This window comes from Chroicocephalus ridibundus, chromosome 6 (assembly GCF_963924245.1).
Source record: "Chroicocephalus ridibundus chromosome 6, bChrRid1.1, whole genome shotgun sequence".
NCBI classification, from domain to species: domain Eukaryota; kingdom Metazoa; phylum Chordata; class Aves; order Charadriiformes; family Laridae; genus Chroicocephalus; species Chroicocephalus ridibundus.
In genome coordinates this window covers 58,397,191-58,416,533 of record NC_086289.1, presented here as the reverse complement: position 1 = coordinate 58,416,533, position 19,343 = coordinate 58,397,191, and the positions used below count along the sequence as shown (strand labels likewise).

Below are 19,343 nucleotides of genomic sequence, written 5' to 3'. Positions count from 1 at the left end.
GCCCCGCGCGCCCATTGGCCGGCCCCGGCCCGGTCACGTGCAACTGGGGGCCCCGCCCTCGGCAGCTGGGGAAAGTGCGTCACGGGGCGGGGGCAAGGGGCGGGGCCATGGGGGCGGGGCCAAGGGGGCGGGCCAACCCTGGCCCCGCCCAGCCGCAGGGGGGCGCTGTGCGCCGCTGCTCCTAGAGCGGCCGGTGTCGGGGGGGGCGGCCGGGAGGGCAGTGGGATGGCGGCGCTGGGGGGGAGCGGGGGCCGTCCGGGCCTCCCTGGAGGAGAGACTCCCGAAGTAGTGTCTCTTTCTGCCCGGCAGAAACGGAGCTGGGGGTGTTGGTCGGCAGTCGGCTGAATATGAGCCAGCAGTGTGCCCAGGTGGCCAAGAAGACCGACAGCATCCTGGCCTGTATCAGCAATAGTGTGGCCAGCAGGACCGGGGCAGTGATCGTCCCCCTGTATTTGGCACTGGTGAGGCTGCATCTCAAATACCGTGTCCAGTTTTGGGCCCCTCACCACAAGAAAGACATTGAGGGGCTGGAGCGGGTCCAGAGAAGGGCAACGGAGCTGGTGAGGAGTCTGGAGCACGAGTCTTGTGAGGAGCATCTGAGGGAGCTGGGGGTGTTCAGCCTGGAGAAGAGGCGGCTGAGGGGAGACCTTCTCCCTCTCTACGACTCCCTGAAAGGAGGGGGTAGCCGGGGGGGGTCTGTCTCTTCTCCCAAGGAACAGGCAATAGGAGGGGAGGAAACGGCCTCAAGTTGCGCCAGGGGAGGTTTAGGATGGGTATTAGGAAAAATTTCTTCACTGAAAGGGTTGTCAAACACTGGAACAGGCTGCCCAGGTGTGGTTTCGGCCAGGCTGGCCACTGAAACAAATGACAGAGTCCTCCTCGGATGCCGGCCGTTGAAGGAAGAGCTGACCCTTTGATCCCTCAGCTTTTATACTGAACACGATGCCCAGGGGATGGAATACCCCACTGGTCAGTTTTGGGTCCCCTGTCCTGTCCGCTCCTCCCTGCAGGTGCCACCACTCTCCGCTCTTCCGACCCTCCGACGGGGCAAATAGCAGAGTTAGCTGGCCTTGGTTGTTATAGCAATAAGGATAAGCAAGAGCCTCTGTGCAAACCATCCCTTGGCATTCACTGTAATCATAGCTCTTATCTCTCTGGGAGCGAACAGTGTCTGGACAATATGCTGTTAATTTCAGAGAGTTCAGTTAGTTACAAGAGGCTTGGCTGCAGCACCCTGCAAATTACTGAACAGAAAATTGGTTCTGTTTTCCCTCAAACCAGAACACCAGGGAAGTGGTGGAATCGCCATCCCTGGAGGCACGTAAACACTGCGTAGACATGATGCTGAGGAACATGGTTTAGTAGTGGTTTGTGCAGTGTTTGGACTTGATGATCTTAAAAGTCCCTTCCAACCTAGACAATTCTACGATTCTGTGATTCTATGAAATAACGAGGCACACCCTGGCTGGGGCCGCTTCTCCCGTGGGCGGCTCACGTAGCTGCTCTTTGGCAGGTGGCTGTGCCAGGGCTGCTTCCCCCCAGCCTGGAGAGCCTCCCCGTGGGATAGCAGCCATCTGCAGTATGAGGGTGTGTGGGACTGGGAGAGGAGAGGAGGGTCTCTGGTCTCAGCCTCTTCCCTTGCCCTGGGCTTCAGGAGAGCAGACACTGGCCCCCTCGGGGATCTGCTTGGAAGAGTCCCAGGGGACTCTGCCTTTCCCTTTCCCTTCCTGGAGTGCATCCCCGCAGGGACAGGGATGGAAGAAACCAGTAATGGCCCCTCTCCTCCGGTTCCAACATCCACATTCCTCCCTCTCTACCAGTTCTTGAGCCATACCCCACCCTCTCCCCAGGTTCCCACAGCCACATCCCTCCCTCTCCCCCAGTTTCAGGGCCATATCCCTCCCACTCCCCCAGTTTTGCAGCACTGAGCAAACCACCAGGGAGGGAACCAGACGCGGCCCCTCTCAGCATCCCCAGTGTTTTTATTTCAGAGGGACCCCGGGAGCCCGGCTTCCCTGCTGAGAAGTGGAACCAGGGGAGGCAGCGCACGCGATCCCCTGAGCCTGGCTCTTCCTCCCGGGCCCTCCGCAGCCATGATGGGTCTTCGGTGGTCTCTGGTGGGTAGCAGAGCTGGCTGCGTCCGTCACTGTCCCGCTGCTCGGACAGGCTCTGGACTCACTGGCAGGGCACGGGCGGGCTGCGCTCCCCACACTCAGCAGAGAATCTCCGGCGCTGGGGACTTCTGGGGCCCTGCTGCTGCTGCCGCCACGGCCACAGGAGCGGCAGGCCACCCTAGCACAGTCATCCTCCACCTTCAGGCGGGGAGCCCCTGCTCACAGCTCAGCCTTTACCCAGGGATTTCACCTTCCTCAGGGCATCAGCTCTTTGTCCCACCTTTCCTATTGCCGGGCAGAGCGGCCGAGCCCTGCCCGGAGAATCGGCCCAGCGCCAGCTTTGTCTGGCCTTTTTGTGCAGGGCTGTCCCACAGTTGTGGCACCCTTATATGTGCAACCGTCCTGTGGCTCAAAGCCAGACTCCCTGTTACACCCTTCTTTCCAAGTGCCTTCATCCATCTTCCGAGTGCCCGTCGTCCTCGGCCGTGCACCCCGCGGGCGGTGGGGCACACTGTCGCACCCCTCAGCCGTGCCGTCCCCGTCGCCATCTGCTCCCCCGTCCTGAGCAGGGCAGCCTTCACAGCACAGCAGCCTCGCAAATGACTAATTAATCCTCATGAAGGGTCATTTTAGATGCCAGGCTCAGCTCTTGATTACAGTGTGGATGTACTTCTTCCCGCACCTGGGCAGGCATCTCAGCCACCGAAGGAGCCAGCTTCACCTCCCCGCCGTGGGCCAACCAAGCCAAAGGGATCGCCAGCTTTGCAGTGCATCAGCCACACAGTACCTGCCCACAGCAACCTTGGCAGGATTAATTAGAAAAATTAGCAGGAGCTCCATCACAGGCTATGGAAGGCAGCCCTGGGACCGGGGATGCTGGAGCCCAGGATGCGAGCAGAGGACAGAGCGTTTCTGCCCAGCGGTAACTGCTGCTGCCCTGGCAGCACGCCGTGCCCTCTGCTTGTCCCCAGGGCACAGTTATGCTCCATCCAGGCAGGGACCTGGTTCCCCAGGTGGAGCAGGTCCCTCTGTTGCCCTGGTTCAGCAGAGGAGCTCAGAGCCTGGAACGAGTTGGGTCCCAACAAGGGGACCCTGCTTGCAGGGGTCCCCCATCCCTGCTGGTTTTTGAGGCACCACTCCTTAGTGCTGATTGTGGGGCCAGTGGAAGCGCTCAGGTAGCTCAAAGGGATTATACTGGTCCCAGTCCCCAGGGCTGGATGGGACCCGGAGCCTATCGCAGCCTACGAGGGGTAAAGCCGGCTCTAACGACTTTGCAGTTTAGCACCAGCTGCCCCCACACATTGCTTGTTCTTAAACAAAGCTCCCATAGTGTCCCCCCCATCTTTGTCTGGCAGGGGGACCACAGCCCCTCCAGGTCGCTGTACCCAGTAAAGCACAGGGCACAACCATGGTCTTTATTGGCATTTTCACTTCACCTTGCAGGGCTCCACGCTTTGTTTTCCATGTGCACAGGGCAGTTTGCGCACGGAGCTCCAAACCAAACGCAGGGCATCGAGGATTTCTTTAAAGCATCGTCTCCCAGCCCTGCAAGGGGAGGCGGAACCAAATAAGATGCTGTCACCACTTCCCACTGCTCTTGCCCAGCAGCACAAGGGATGCAGCCCCTCTCCAGCCAGCCCAACGGACTAGGACAGAAGATGGGAGAGCACCCACGAGAGCTTGTCACTGCAGCCTAGTTCACACTATCAGGAGCCCGGGTTACAGACCAGGTGCTTATTCAGCAGTTCACTTTGTTCCTACCACCTGAAGCAGAGTATCTTCTGGCAGCGGCCAGAGAGGGCCCAGATTAAAATTCACCTGCAAGTCTTGCATCTCTGGCCATCCCGGCAAAAACCAGCCAGATTCTAGCAGCCGGCGCACAGCTCAGCCAGCGGCAGTAAGGTTTCACAGTTGGTTTAGCTTCAGAAGCTCAGCTCAAGCAGTTTGCGTCCGAGGGCCATAAGCCTGGCAATGCAAACAGAGCACTTCATACAAACCTACAGAAATGCTCCCATCTGTGGCCTGGAGCGAGCCACCCCACCTGGCAGAAGACAATAGTCAGCTTTTCTTAGACAAACCTATCAAGGGAGACGTATTGCTTGCACGCAAGTCTTCTTCATACTGCAAAACCAATTTTGGTCAAGTATAGGACCACGTAAGAGCAGTCAGGTCCCGTCCTCCTTTCCCCACCCCTGGGTCCCTTACCCAGGTAGCACAGCACAGAGTTTATTTGGTGCCCAATGCTGCCAGGAGCCCCCCCGGCCACCCTACTTAGACAAGGGCTCTCAGGGGTGCTAGAGGACACAGGCCAAGCTCTTGCAGAGACACAGCTCCTTTCCTAGAGAGCAGCATTACTCCCAACATCCAGCTTTTCCTAACACCTGAACATAGAATGGTTTGGGTGGGAAGGGATCTTTAAAGATCACCTAGTCCAACCCCCCTGCCACGAGCAGGGACATCTTCAACTGGATCACGTTGCTCAGAGCCCCACCCGGCCTGACCCAGGATGTTTCCAGGGACGGGACATCAACCACATCTCTGGGTAACCGGGGCAAGTGTTTCACCACCCTCAGCGTAAAAAATTTCTTCCATATATCCAGTCTAGATCTCCCCTCTTTTAGCTTAAAGCCATTTACCCATCTCCACGAACAGACTCTTCCTTTCAAGCCCAGCAAGAGTTCAAGGCAGCCTTGCTTCTGCCTCCCTCAGCGGCCCCATCAGGGCCACATAATGGTGTCAACTCCATCGGCCATCGCTGCCAACCCGCACCTGGTGTGGAAGCAGAATTAAACTCTTTCAGACTAGGATAGTAATCAAATCAGTTTAATATGTAGTCAACATATTGTAAATGCATCTGAATTCTACAGTATTGCTATCGGCCATGGCCATCAAGCCCAGGAGACCACCCTTCTAGAAAGGCACAGAGAGGTAGGAGAGTTGGGGCATTTCCCCAGATTAGTTGCAAGTGAGAACGTGCATGTGGGACCTTCCTCCTGGAGGCCCGAAATAACCAGAAACTTGTGCTTTTTGAAAGGAATGCTAATGTGCTGGGAGAAGTACAGGCATCTGGAGTAACAGCCAAGGCCTCCTGCTGACCGACACATCAAGAAAATCTTGTTGGCTTTTGCCTATACTAAAAGAAAAAAAAAAAAAAAAAGAAAAAGAAAAAGAAAAAGAAAAGGGGAGTGACAAAAGAGCCTGTGTCTGTGTGCGTGAAGGGCATTTGGTGAGGCAGGAGCAAGAAAGATGCGTAAAGTTGGGTTTGCCCTTGGCCAGGGACAAGGGCTGTTATTTGCATTGCTTTGGACTCCGTTACCACCCCAGGGGTGAGTGAGAAGAAATGTGTCATCCTCTGGTATTGCCACTACGTTTTCTTGCACCAGCAGAGCAAGAGCAAAGCTCTGGAGCAAACCCAGCATCTGGGAGTGGGGACAGTGGTGTCACCAAGGCTTCTGTGGCAGCTGAAGTGGGAAGTGGCACCACGGTGGTCTCCTCGTGGCAGGGGGAGTGTGGAGCCCTGCGGCTCTGCAGGAAGGCACTATTCACCAGGGTGGGCAAGTTCAGAGATGCTAATTCTCAAATTTTGCATAAGGGTTCTCTTCCTTGAACAGGCCTAGAGGAGAAGAGACAGCAGTTCAGACAGCAGCCATGCCAGCCACAGCCAGCCAGAAACCTAGTTCTTGGCAACAACTCTGCCATTCGTGCTTCATCCAGTCTCCTGTCCTGCAGTCCTTCCGGAAGACGTGCTCTTATTCGAGCTGTGCATGCCATCAGCGCTATTTCACTCTCTTCCTCCACACAAGAGGAGAGGTCCATTAAGAAGCTTGACCTGATGGCAAGCTCCTCTCCCAGGTAAAGCAGCACAACGGCTCTTCCAGAGCACTCCTTCTGCAAGTTCCTTCTGTTGGACTGGACTTGGAAGCAGAGAGCCCAGACCCAAATTTGTCACGGTTTAGCCCCAGCCAGCAATTAAAACTGTTCTTAGACTTGCTCCCCTACTCCTACATCCCCAGGCTGGAAGACAGGATTCCTGGGCCAGTGACAAGCCCCCGTGCCACTCTGTTGGCTGCTTTCCCACCCCCAGCCCAACACTGGCCCAACAGCCGGAAAGGACGAGATTGCAAACTCTGCGGTCAGGCTGCAGCAGGACAGAGCCCTGGCACGGCAAGACATAGAATCATAGAATCATAGAATTGTTGAGGTTGGAAGGGACCTTTAAGATCATCGAGTCCAACCTTTAGCCTACCCTGACAAGAGCCACTTCTAAACAATGTCCCTAAGTGCCCCATCTACCCTTTTTTTAAACACCTCCAGAGATGGTGAATCCACCACCTCCCCGGGCAGCCTATTCCAATGTTTAATAACCCTTCCAGTGAAAAGATGTCTCCTAATATCTAATCTAAACCTCCCCTGACGTAACTTGAACCCGTTTCCCCTCGTCCTGTCACTTGTCACCAGGGAGAAGAGGTCAGCCCCCATCTCTCTACAACCTCCTTTCAGGTAGTTGTAGAGGGTGATAAGGTCTCCCCTCAGCCTCCTCTTTTCCAGGCTAAACAACCCCAGATCCCTCAGTCGTTCTTCATAAGGTTTGTATGAAGACACATGTATAAGACATGTATAAGACAGTCCTGGAGCACAGCTCCTCCACCTCCACAAGCAGGTGCTTCCCCCACCAAGGGCTCCTTCAGGCACAGCGTTGCCTGCTCTTCCTCCCCCAGAGGAGCCAGCCCAGCCAGACGCCCCTGGATCTCCTGCCCAACCTGGACCTGCAGCAGGCAGCAGCTGCAGGCAGAAGAAGGGTCTCCAGCTTATCCTACAGCCCCACCAAAGACAGAGACCACCACGGCCAACGTGCCTGAGTCTGACTGCTCCCTGCTCCATGGCCACCCTGGGGGAGCCCCCAGCAGCCCCAACAGGCAGGCAGAAGAGACCCCTCATCGGCTCCCAGCGACTGGCTGCTCCCCTCTTCCTTCCAGGCTGCTGCTCCCTCAGGCAGATCCTCACCCGGGGCTGTGGGACTCCCCTGAAGGACAGTCCAGCCCCAGGAGGGAGCACTCCCAGCACCAGGGGACGGAGCCACCTCCCAGGGAATGGCTGCCAGCACAGAGGACCGGCTCTGCGGTCAGGCTGGTGCCTGCTCTCTGCTCCTGCAGCTGTGGACACCCAGGCTCCTGCCTGGCCCCCCACCCCAGGGTTCTGGAGCAGCCACAGGGCTGCCTGAGGGCCATGCCTGAAGGGCAGAAGCATTACGGCCAGTGCTGTGTCTACCACCTTCTGCTTCTCCCCTCCACTCAAGCCCCAGCGGTTTTTCCCACATGGTGAGTTCGGAGGACGCGGGTCCCAGGGAGTGTTAAACACTCCCTCTTCCCCGCCCAAGAGGGGCAACACTTGTGTGGGGTCACTCAAGAGACTCAAGCATCTCTACACTTGCTCCCAGAGGGCACGAGAGAAATTCACTGAGACAGGGAAAGCAGAGACTGTTTTCCCTGCTGGCCAGGTCTCCTCTGCAGCTGTAACCATAGCAAGGAACACAGTTACTGCGGCTGCTTGATCCAAAACCTAGTCTGAATCGCGCACATCAGCACTGTACCGTATTTTCTTCGTATTTCATCATGCCGTGATTTCATCTCTGCTCTCCTGCAAGAAGCAAACAGAAAACCCAGGAGTCAGTGACTGGCGATACAAAACCAAGCAAGAGGAGCTACAGCTCCTTGCTTCTTCCCAACCCAGGGAGCTCCAGGCTGCCGGGTTTGCTCAGCCCCCCGCCGCCCACCTCCCAGAGGCACTGGGGACCACCAGAGCCCACGCGCATCAGCAGCCCTCGGGGAGTCGGATACGCAGCACTGTTGTGATGCTGCATCCATGAGTCATCCCAGAAAGACGTTGCTCATGAGGTTTACATCTGAGCTAGGGTTGAAACAGCCACTGACTGCATGTGTCAAGCCCCACGTGCCTCCTGGCATCACGTTTGACGGTACAGGCAGGAGCCAAGTTGTCCTGCAGCCTGAGGCAGTGTGGCTCGCTCACAGGGGAGCGGGGGCTGTGGGGCAACCTCACCTCTCCTCCTGCCGCACCCGCCTCTTCTCCCGCTCCCTGGCCGCTCTCTCCTCATCCTTGTCTGGCCTGACAGACAGAAGAGCCCGTTAGCAGCGCCCGGCACTCAGTTCTGCAACAGCATGTGGTTGCATCTGAGCTACTCCGAGAAAACAGGGAAACCCTGCGATACTTGCTTTTTGCTCTTTTTCTTACAACAGCAGCAGCAGCAGCAGACCCCCAACGCGATAAGGATCGTTCCTCCCACCACAGACATCGCAATGATCAGGGCTTCAAAGTTCACTAAAGGATTTGACAAAAGACATTTAGCACACAAATACACGGCTGCCTGCAGCTACAGTATTTACAAGCATACAGCCACTGCCACCAGCAGCGTCAGTCACCGGGCTGGAGACGTGTGTATCAGCCTGGGAAAGCAAGATGGACATCCTTATCTATAGGTAAACCAAGTGTTGGCACAGCACGTACGCGCCAACAGAGTATGTGTAGGTGCTAACTATAGCACTCAGCTACTGGCTATGAAGAAAGGCAAGAACAGACGCACTCAGGTCAAACTCCTCTGGCAGAAACAGGAGCAAAGCTGTCTTAATCACTAATCCAGCTGAACAGTAACCCATCAAGGGAAAGAACCTGGAGGCTCGAGCGCTGAGGAGCAACTTCCAACAGAGAGGCCACAGCTGGCACTGGAGTTACTACCCACAGGAACCAGCCTCAGAAGTCACTTAAGATGAGACGACAGCGGACTGGAGGCCCTTATGGGGTGTCTGGAGGCCTTGGGTGAGAGAAAGTGAGACAAAATCCATTGGGATTCATCGGCTCGGGGCCAGCAGCGCAGCTGAAGGTGGAAGGCTGCTTCCTGCACCCCACCGCCCTCTGTCCCCAGGGCTTGGGGGATCTGCTCGCCCACGCACAGTGCAAAACCCGCTGGGACGTGGTGGTGAAGCAGCAGCCTCCAGCCCCGGCCCCAGGGAGGCAGGCAGCCATCCTACTCAGCTCCTGCGGTAACAGCAGAGACACCAGCCAAAACGGACATATCTAGACATCACCTGAAATCCTTTGAAACAAAGAGGGGTTTCTTCCAAGTATGATTCAGACTGTTCAGAGACATTTTGCCTGTGGAAATATTTATTTAGGAAGCAGTTCACACACTGCAGCCAGGTTGCGGAAATCCTAGTGCACCTGCGCCTGCTCAGAGCACTTCTCATCCCTCTTTTCCACGCGGCTCGGATCCCGAACCCAGCACAAAGCCCAAGCACCGCATGTGGCGCGTTCCAGGGTGTTTCAGGAGATGCCCGCCTGTCCCCTCGCTGCAGGGGCTCAGCAGCCTTATTGGAGGGCTCCAGGCTGAGCTGACTCCACCACTGAAGTTGCTTTCCAAGCCTCCAGCTCCTGCTTCAATGAGAGCTTCACATCAGCTCAAATGGGAATTTCTCCACCGGCACATGTCTGTATTAATGCTTCTGAAACCTTGGCTTTCAGGGTGAGCCCGGGGCTCAGATCACACCTTCCCACAGAGAGAGGTCCATGGCAGAGCACCGGGCACTCCTCCACCTGATGATGAAGGCTTAAGTCACACACACACACAGAGACTAAAAATGCAGACTCATTTTAGAGCTAATCTCCCGCAGGACTAATCTCCTCTAAAGCGAGTTTTACAAGCTAAGGAATGCGTTCTTCTATAATGAAACCTTTTGTGAAGCCACGCACATAAAAACTAGTATTTCAAGGTCTTACACAAGTGTCAGAAAAGCATACTGTAGTGCTCACAAAGAGGAGATTCTTCCTCCACAAGGTATGGGAGTGGTTTTAGCTCTCCTGTGGGTAGAGAAGAGAGCCCAGCCCCAAGCACAATAGATGTCAGGCGACCACAATTCAGCTCCACATTCCCCATCAAGGGGAAGGTGAGCGAAATCAAGCCCCATCTTGCTTCCTAGTTGCCCCAGCCCCCAAAAGCTGGGTCCTGTCTGAGCATGAGCATGCTTGGCCTAACCAAGACACTAATCTCTCCAGAAACCCACCAGGAAACAGAGCACCAAGGAGGAAAGGCAGTCAGAAAAAGCTCCCGGAGGTGACCTGGTTGCAGGCAGCCAGCTGCAGCACAGCTTATGCCTGGCTGGTTTTGGAAGAGGGTATTTTCCTCAGGTGGACAAGAGCTGAGCAGGACTGCAGCACGCTCAGCACCAGAAGAAGCCCGTGTGGGCTTCCAGAGAAGTCATCTCATTTCTGGTCGCAAGAGTCCCCATGAATTTTAAGAGCCCGCCTAGGACAGCAGCCACACTGCTAAAGGTGAAGAGCCAGACGCCGTGCAGGGAACGACGCACGGGGTGCGGAGGAGAGACCTGCTGAAGAGTCAGCCTCTGGTGTCCATGCGTTGAGCGCCGGGAAGGGTTGCGCAGGCAGCTGCCTGCAGAGCGCCTTTGACTCCTGCTCCTAGGCGCTGGCCGCATGCGGAAGCCTCCATCACACCAAAGCAGGAGGAACGTATTTAGAGTAGCTAAAACCCCACGGGTCCTTCTTGCCAGAAGGCAGGGAACTGCTCACACTCCGCTTTCTCGCCCACGCTTCAGGAAGTTCGCAGAACCCCGATAGACTTCAGCCTGTCATTGCTACACCAGCAGTGAGAAAGGGAGGCAAGGGAAACCTCCCATTAGCACTAGCGCGAGTGGCAGTCGGTGCCGTTTAGCAGCACGCACGGAAGGCAGTCGTCACTCGAGCCCAATCCACTTACCCCAGCAGACTCCCCAGCGCGCAGAGCGGAGCTCACAGAGGTCAGCCTGGGGAAGGACTCTTCGGACGGGGTACTCCACGCACCTCCCGCTGCTGGCACACCACAGGCACTGGGACAGAGGAGCAGCACAGCGTTACTGGTGTGTGGCAGTGCTGCTAGCCATGGCAACACAGGGCCACCACCGCCTGCTCCCGAGAGCCAGGTAACACCCAGCAGCAATGGGATGCTCGGGAGTAACACTTGCGTTTGCTCAGCACAGGCTGCATCAGGGTTGCTGGCACCAGGAGAGGCAGGTGAAGGGAGTGCAGATTTCTAGGGCAAGTAAAGATGCCGAGAACCCTTCTCCTGGCTTGCGTGATGGTATTAATCACCGAATTCTTCATATTTACTACACATGGCATTTTGGGGATAATAAGAAAGCCTTTGAGAAAAGCCACTCAGCACAGAGCAGATGAGCAGGAGAGGTTTGTGTGTGTCCTCCCTGGTCCTTCCCAGCCAGACTACCTGCAGCAGCTTTGCACCTTCCTCTCCTGGTGGCTCCAACCCCCAACGCCAGCGTTTGGTTGGGTTTGGTCAAACTGGTTCTGGCGAAGTCAGTTATGAGATGTGACTCAAGTTCACGTTTGCTGATATCGGAGATAAGGCGGTGGAGGAGGTTGGCAGGACACAGGTACGCATCCCGCACCCACCCAGCGCCACAGACACTGGTGGAGGGGCAGCTTGACCAGCCAGCCCAGCCCACTCAGCTCCTTCACCACTGTCCCCCCGGCAGAGTCTCCCATCCATGAGGAGGAGCTCCGCAATTCCATTACTCCACTTGAAAAAGCATACAACAAAACCCAAGCAGTTTCTGGCAACCTCTTCCCAGAGCACCGAGGAGGGCTTGCCCTCTCACCATCGTGGGTGGGTGCCATTTGCAGCGTGCTCAGGACAAGGGCAGGGGAGCAGCCCCCCGTCCAAGAGGGAAATGGCTCCGTTACAGCCCACAAAGCCCACGCCACCTTTTGAGGCATCACAAGAGGTTGGGAGTTTTACTGCTGCTACTTACGGTGACATTTTTCAGACACTCCTCACAGCTCTTGTTCGTATACTGGCCACACTCTATGGAAACGAAAAAAAGACACCTCAGTACTTTGAAGAGCTTCTCAGTGGTTTAAAACTCCAGGCTCCTCAGAGCCTGCTCCTGTCCATGGCTTTGCCCGCTCTGGGAGGCGTTCGCTCCCATCGTATCAGCGTAATGCTGCTGCAGGAGCTTCAAAACACACTCGGTGTCACAGTGGGAGGCCCAAATGCAAATGGAAGTCATCTGCCTTGCCCACGCTGACCCAAAGCTGCAAGTTCCTTTCCCTGGGTCTTATTTCCCTAAAAGCCCGAGCACCTGCTGTAGCCGGCGGGCAGTGGGACAGCTGGGGGACACAGCTGGGGTCACTCTGGAGGGACCCTGCAAGGACAAGGACAAGCACTGGGCAGGCGGTGCAGTCCCAATCATCAGACGACAGAGCAGCTCAAGCAAACAAGCCCCAGACAAGGAAGTTACTACCAGGAAAAGCAGAGGAGCACAAGGGAGGACAAGCATCTGCGTTCCCCATGGGAACCCATACCCTCCCTTGGCACCAGTGCCATCATGGATGACCACCCCCAGGGGAGACAGGTCAGCTGTGCAGGGGGAATGGACCAGATCTGAACACAGGAGAAGGTGGCCCAGTCCAGTCACCTTCCTGGGCTTGCCTGCAGCTCCCAGCAGCAGGAAAGTCTTCCTACATGACAGTCGCCTGCCATTTAACTGCTATGCTTCCCCAGATCCTCAGGAAGGGTGATCTGCCAGCCCCTGAGGATCAGCCAGTTAAACCTCACCCCTGCCTAAAGCGTCCAAGCATCAGCCTGTTTGACTATGGCTTAAAAAAAAAATCACCAAAACACAAACCAATTTGCCTGACTACTCAGTAACTGGTGGAAGAAGGATCACTGCTTCACAGCACCTTAATCAGGAAAAAAAAAAAAATAGTAAAAATCAGTTCCCGAGGTGCTTGTTTTCCACACTCCCAAGCAGCAAAGCTGCATTTTCTCTCTCCAGCTGGCAGGAGCCCTCAGCTGTGACCCACTGTCAACAGTCACATGCTCTGCACGGCCCTCCAAACAACTGGGCAATTTATTAACAGCTCAGATAAGGGTGTTTACACACCGCCCGGAGAGGCCGAGATTGCAGATTTTAAACACTCTAGGAAGCTGCATCTTCCCTGTTTCTGCAGCTGAGGCCGGAAAAGCATCACAGCGCCTGTGCTGCCGCGAGACTCTCTGCTTACAAGGAGTCACGAAACAGCCCTCTCGCACCCCAGGAGGTCATTGGCAGGCAAAAGGAGAGCCTGAGGTTTTGACCAGGCTTCCTATTGACACTCTGCTTCCTCCCAGGGTGTCCCCTCTTCTGGCACCCATGGGTTTCACCCTCATAGCTGTTAAGTCAAAGCCACCCTCTCACAGCTGTATGGGAACGGGCCATTTCCAAGACTTTGCAGCCCTTCAGGATAGGGGTTTTGTCCAAATGCCCAATCTCAGGGGACCAGCCCACTTGCAGAGGACGGCACGGGAAGCACTGCAGTCCTCGGGGACAGGGGTGGGAGGGTGGCTCTTGCTGTGCTAGAAGCCTTCTGGACAATGCTTTTGCCACTTGGCTACAAGAGAATTGAAGTGAGTGGCTTGGGGTGGAAGGAAGACAGCAAAACACATGCTGGTCCTCACTCTCCTCCCAACTGGAGCCACCACGCAGCCATCAGAGGGCTGGTCATCAGGCAGAGAACAGTTCCTTGCTTGGACGAGTGGGCAGACTTCTCGGGACACCCCTGAAGGGGGCTGTCCCCACTCTTTGCTAGAGCTTCTCTACCTGGCATGGCACCCATGGGGCTATGCTACACCCTCCACCCAGCAAGGAGCAGCAGTTGGCCACCCGCTGCTCCTCACCCGGATCTGACTGCACCCATCTTCTTCCTGGTCTGACGCTCTCAGCCTGAGGTGCCCCCAGCCAGTCTCCCCTGTCCTGGAGGGGGATCTCCTCTGAAGGGCCATCAGTGGGAGCCTGGCTGCCCAGCGAGTGCCCCCTGCCCAGGGCAGGTACCCAACTCCCACCTGAGACCTGGCTAAGCCGTTAGCATCACTAAATGCGGGGTGACATTGCCGTGGCAGCTGGGAAAGCAACAAGTAAAGCCCTTCTTCCAGCACCCCACCTTCCAGAGCTCAGAGGGCCCTGCCTGCGCAGGATCACACCCTGCGGAGCTCCCACCAAGGACGGGACCTGCCCTCCCGGCTCCCACTGCCCATCCCCATCCTGAGTGGCCACAGGGCCCTGGTCAGTGGCCACCCAGTGCACGCCTGGAGCGTGGCCCGGGAGGCGACACGCCTGCTTCCCGCACGGGACGTCCTGCAAAACCCCTGGTTTTTGGGAGCGCTTGCTGCCAGGACCTGCTCCCCATCCCCATCCCCATCCCCTGCGGCGCGGCGGCGGTGGGGGGGGGGGGCGGGGAGCGCACCTCAGGGCTCCGGGCCCCCGGTCCCAACGGGGAGGGAGCGCCGGGGGGGTGTCAGGGTGCCGGGGGAGGGGGGGGGTCACCCACCCCGTCGGGGCCGCGCTTACCTCCCGCCACGTCCAGCGCGGCGGCGGCGGGCAGCAGGGCCAGGGCCAGGGCGGCGCAGAGCCGGAGCGCCGGGGCCATGGCGGAGCCGGGCGGGCCGGGGCCGGGGCGGGCACCGCCGCCGTCTATGTAGGGCCGAGCGCGGGGGCGGGCCGGGGGCGGCCCCTCCGTGTCGGGACCCGGGGCCGGGCCGAGCACGGGCGGGAGGGGAAGGGAGAACGGTGGGGCGGGGGCTGGAGGCGCTGCCTGCCCGGTTGGCCCTTCCCGGTGAGCCCCCGAGCCGGGGCGGGGGGGCGATACGGACCGCCCGCCGCCCCCCCCGCGCAGCCCCGGGACCGGCCGCAGGAGGGGGCCAGACCCCCGCGGGAGGAGGGGGGCTGCGGGGCACCTGCCTTCCCGGGAAACCCCGCCGGTCTGGGGAGTGCCAGCCCCGAACGGAGACCCTGCCCCTGACCCCTGCGCCAGCCCACCCCCGAGGGTCCCCAGAGGGTCCCCAGAGCCCCTTCCCTCGCCGCTACATCAGCCCTCACAGCGTGAAAGTGCAGTTAACTCTGTTCAGGTGTTAATTCACATGATAACGCCGCGGCGTAATAAGGCAGTGGAATTTTCCTGGAGGCTCTGGTATTGTTCATGCTTAAGGAAAACCCTTGGACCTGTTGGAGCGGGGCCAGAGGAGGCCCCGGAGATGCTGGGAGGGCTGGAGCCCCTCTGCTGGGAGGACAGGCTGAGAGAGCTGGGGGGGTTCAGCCTGGAGAAGAGAAGGCTCCGGGGAGACCTTCGAGCCCTTTCCAGTCCCTAAAGGGGCTCCAGGAGAGCTGGGGAGGGACTCTGGATCAGGGAGGGGAGCCATGGGACGAGGGGGAACGGTTTTACATTGAAGGAGGGGAGATTTAGATGAGATTTGAGGAAGCAATTCTTTGCTGTGAGGGTGGTGAGCCCCTGGCCCAGGTTGCCCAGAGAAGCTGTGGCTGCCCCATCCCTGGAGGGGTTCAAGGCCAGGTTGGACGGGGCTTGGAGCAACCTGGTGTAGTGGGAGGTGTCCCTGCCCAGGGCAGGAGGTGGCACTGGGTGATCTTTAAGGTCTCTTCCAACCCAAACCATTCTATGGTTCTGTGATTCTAGGATAAAACAAACTAAAGGACAACCTGGCCCTGGTAAGAAGGACTCTGTCTTCCGGGAAGCCTAGAGCTGTCCATGAAGGATAAAAGATAACCCAGGACAGACATGGTAACACCAGCATCCCAGCCCCTTTGATGCTTCTTTGAAACCCTGACTGACTCAAGACTGACTCCAGGGACACCCGGGTCAATAGCCAAGCGGCAGGAATGCTGCAGAAGTATAGCGGCTTTGCAAAGTTTTACTGTGATCAGCAATTGGTAGCAGGGCTGTTAGCGATGAGTGGAGTCGTGTTGTACCCGACTGCTTGAAGGGTGTGAGAGCCCCCTGCAACACCACATTCGGGTGCCCCGATTTGGCTGGGACACCTCATGTGCACGAATAAATATTTACCCTTGTAATACTATGCTTTGTATCCCAGCCTCTCGCCTCAGCTGATACGGACCAGGCGTGAATTTTTGTGACACACAGGGTGCTGGGATCTCCCTCCTGGGCAAAGCAAGAGCTGTGCTGGCCGCAAGCCCACACGTTCGGGGTTTGAGATGTGAGAAGCTCCATCGATATAAACGGGGATTTTCACATGCTGAGTGCTTTCCTGTGCTGGAGCCAAAGAGCTCTGCACTGCCTGATTTGTGCCCAGCGACGCAGACAGCCCAAAAGAAATGAGTTTCTGACTGTCACTGCGAGGAGGATGCTGCCTGCGTGGGGCTGCTCTTGGGGTTTGCCCCAGATCCCTTGGGAAAGGGGTAAGAGTATCGCTACGTGTACATGGGCTTCTTGGCAGCAGCAGGGCAAAACTGCTGTTCCCATGGGTGCACACAGCCCAGCTTGCCACGCAGCGCCCGTGCCCCTGTGGGTACCGCAGGGTGCTCTGTGCCCGCCGGCTGCCGCTTCCCTGCTCCGCAGTGATGGCTGAAGCCACCCTCCCTTGAAGCTGGGTGGGCATCGGGCTCCGTCTTAAAGGCACGCTCAGGCCAGGCTGATTCAGAACAAACCCACTGTTTTTTGGGCAGACGCGTGGCTGCAAATCCTCAGAGCGCTCTGACACTGTCCGCCCATCCCTATCGTGCCCCCAAAACGCACCTTCTCCCACCTCGGGTGGGTGCAGGCAGGAGCAGGGATGGGGAGACACAAGCTCCCCCTGCACCAGCGCCGCGGCCGGGCTCACCCTTGGGATCCCGTGAAGGGACTAAGCACCGCATGGCTGTTTGTCTGTGGGAAAACTGGCCGAGTTGCCCGTGGTTGACTGATTTTGGCCATGGGGCAGGCGTGGGGCAGCATGAAGGAGCTGGTGGGTGGGAGGCAGCCGGCAGCGCTGGAGATGCACTGCAGAGCTGAGCATGGGTGCCGGGGGCAGAGCTCCGGCTTGGTGAATAACTGGGAGAAAATGTATTTTGGATTGCCCTAAACTAAATTAAGATGGGGACTAATATTTTTCAGCAAAATGGAGAGCAAAACCAGAAGAAAGTGATCCCATAGCTTGAGCAGGCAGCGTTGCTGGCCGCCTCTGCCGCCACCAGCTTCATCGTGGAGCTCATCGTCCATCTGCTCTGAAAGCTTTGCTTTCCCTGCCATGTTCCGGGTGTCCTTGAGAGCCAGATGGGCTGGCCGCTGGTGACAGAGCTCCTGCGGGCTGGGAGAGTAAACGGCCGATAGCGTTAGTTCGGCCGAACCGTGGGATGTGGGGGCTGAGCCGTGGGAGACGCGTGATGCGGAGGAGGGAAGGGGCCTCTCTGGATTTTGCCACCGCAGGTGAGCGCTCTGACGCCAGCAGCCGCTTCTTGCAGGTGGTTCAGATTTTGGCAGCTCCTCAGGAGAAACGCGCGGCTTGTTGCATTTAAGGGGGACTCTGGGGCTGCCGAAAAGACACGGGACCTGGGGGTTTGCTCCTCCGAAAGCAGCTGGTGCTGGAGGCTGGGCGGGCACTGGCATCACTCTGGCGTCAGTGGGCCCAGGGGGTGTCCCCGAAGCCACCTCCTGGGCTGGAGGCAGTTCTCGCGCTCGCTGAGCAATGCCCTGGCAGCTTCGGGAGGCCGGAGGAAGCGCTCACTGAAGCATTTCTGTTTGCAAAGTGCCTCGTTCGTTTGTCCCGGTTTCATTCACAAAGCAACACTCGGGCTATGGAGCATCCCGTATGGGCAGCACGAGCAGGGACCTGGAGCACCACCCGCGGGTGGGCAGCGGGGCAGCGAGGGTTGGCAAAGTGCCGACGGGCAAGCCGGGGGAGACCAAAACGCTGCTCTAATCCCGCCGGCCTTTCCGCTCCCGCTCCTTATTTGTCTCTGAAGGGTATTTTCAAACCCTTCAAGATGGCCTCAAGTGGTTTCCAAGGCGACGGTGCTAAAGTCATCACTGCCATGGAAACCCTCTCTTTGGCATAATATAAATATTTCCCTTGAAGGAGGCTGGATGAGTGGGCGATGTGCTATTTTCTAGCACTCCCTGGCTGCAATAGGACAATCTCTGGGAGATGGGGGGGGGGGGGCCAGGGAAGATAAAATTAGCTTGCCACCCCAGCCAGTGATGGAAAGGGGCAATTGCTAGCATTTTGGTGCAAAACTTGTGTCAGCAGGGTCCAGATGAAAAAAGATTTACCCTGTAGGAGAAAAAGAGAAAAAAAAAAAAAAGAGCGGAGAAAAAAATAAAGTAAGGTTGGAAACAGTGGCTTTTTCTTGCCCTTCTACTTTTCCCTTTAGTCCCGACCCCGCGTCCCCTCTCGTCAGTGCAGGCAGATGGGGGTCCAGGAGCCCCCCCCCGGAGCACACACATGGCCGAGGTGCTTCGTTTGGCTTTTAATTGCCTCCTTTTTGTCTCATCAAGGCGCCAACACCTTCACTGGAGCTGGGGGAGAGGTGCCTGCCTGCAGCCCCGAGTGCCGGCAGTGAAGCAGGAACCCCCGAAACCCCATCCGTGCTGGGGTGTCCCCCAAACCGGGGCTGCCCCAGGGGGCGGAGGCTCTGCCGTGGCCATCGACCCCTCCAGCCCTTGCTCACTGCACGGTGCTCAGCACCGGGCACGTCTCCGGAGAGGGGCTGCCGGTGTGCCCGGTGCTCCGCATGGCAGGGACACCCTGGCGGACCCCAGTCCCCCGGCAGACGGCTGTCCCCGCTGCCACCACGCCGCACTCGCTCTCATCAGCCGCCGGCCGGGGGGATATTTCCAAGTTGCCGTGGGAGATCCCGGCGCAGCAGAGCGGGTGTTTTCCTAAACAGAGATGGCTGCATTCATCACCGGGGCCGAGCGGGGCGACGGGAGCTGGGGCCCAGGCGTCCGCAGAGCCCCGTCTCTGGCGCGGAGGCATAAACACCGCCTGTCCCCGAGCAGATGGCTCCTCTCATCCACGCTCCAGGCAGACACCAAAGGGCTTTCCTAACAAATAAAACCCCCACTGAACGCAGGGACGTTCCCAGGCCTGGAGCAGCACTTCTCACTTTCCTGGAAGAAGGGGATGCTCTCTCCACGCTGGATGGCCCAGGCTATTTTTAAATCGCCGTAGCAACCCAAGGATGGGGAGACGCGGTGCGTGCTGAAGTCTGTGCGTCCCTCCCCACCCCGTGCTCTCACACGCTGATCGCTGCCCTTTGGCAGGGACTGGGGACAGACGCGGGGTCCTGGCCAGGCTGGAGGACAGGGTTCACCCTGGGAAACCCCCCAGCACCGTCCCAGAAGGTCCCTCGGGAGGCAGAGAGCCACCCCAAGGCCCGTTTT

General features: G+C 57.8%; 1 protein-coding gene across 1 annotated transcript; it reads right to left on the bottom strand.

Annotated features, from left to right (window-relative positions):
* Window positions 1-4,924: 4,924 nt before the first annotated feature.
* Window positions 4,925-14,722, bottom strand: PTTG1IP (PTTG1 interacting protein). The gene is made up of 7 exons (XM_063339645.1): window positions 14,522-14,722; window positions 11,945-11,997; window positions 10,897-11,005; window positions 8,345-8,450; window positions 8,172-8,237; window positions 7,705-7,751; window positions 4,925-5,727 (listed from the first exon to the last, which is right to left on the bottom strand). Exons 1-7 carry the CDS (start codon window positions 14,598-14,600, stop codon window positions 5,684-5,686), a joined length of 504 nt encoding a protein of 167 aa, XP_063195715.1. The 5' UTR covers window positions 14,601-14,722; the 3' UTR covers window positions 4,925-5,683.
* Window positions 14,723-19,343: the final 4,621 nt, after the last annotated feature.

What these genes read in the sequence shown, in the direction of transcription:
- PTTG1IP (XM_063339645.1), bottom strand. Translation starts at nt 14,600, where the DNA reads ATGGCCCCGGCGCTCCGGCTCTGCGCCGCCCTGGCCCTGGCCCTGCTG. An exon ending in CGGGTGCGGCAGGAGGAGAG is followed by an intron (nt 7,752 to 8,171) that starts GTGAGGTTGCCC and finishes TGCTTCTTGCAG; the next exon opens with GAGAGCAGAGATGAAATCAC. An exon ending in TGAAATACGAAGAAAATACG is followed by an intron (nt 5,728 to 7,704) that starts GTACAGTGCTGA and finishes CTTCTCCTCTAG; the next exon opens with GCCTGTTCAAGGAAGAGAAC.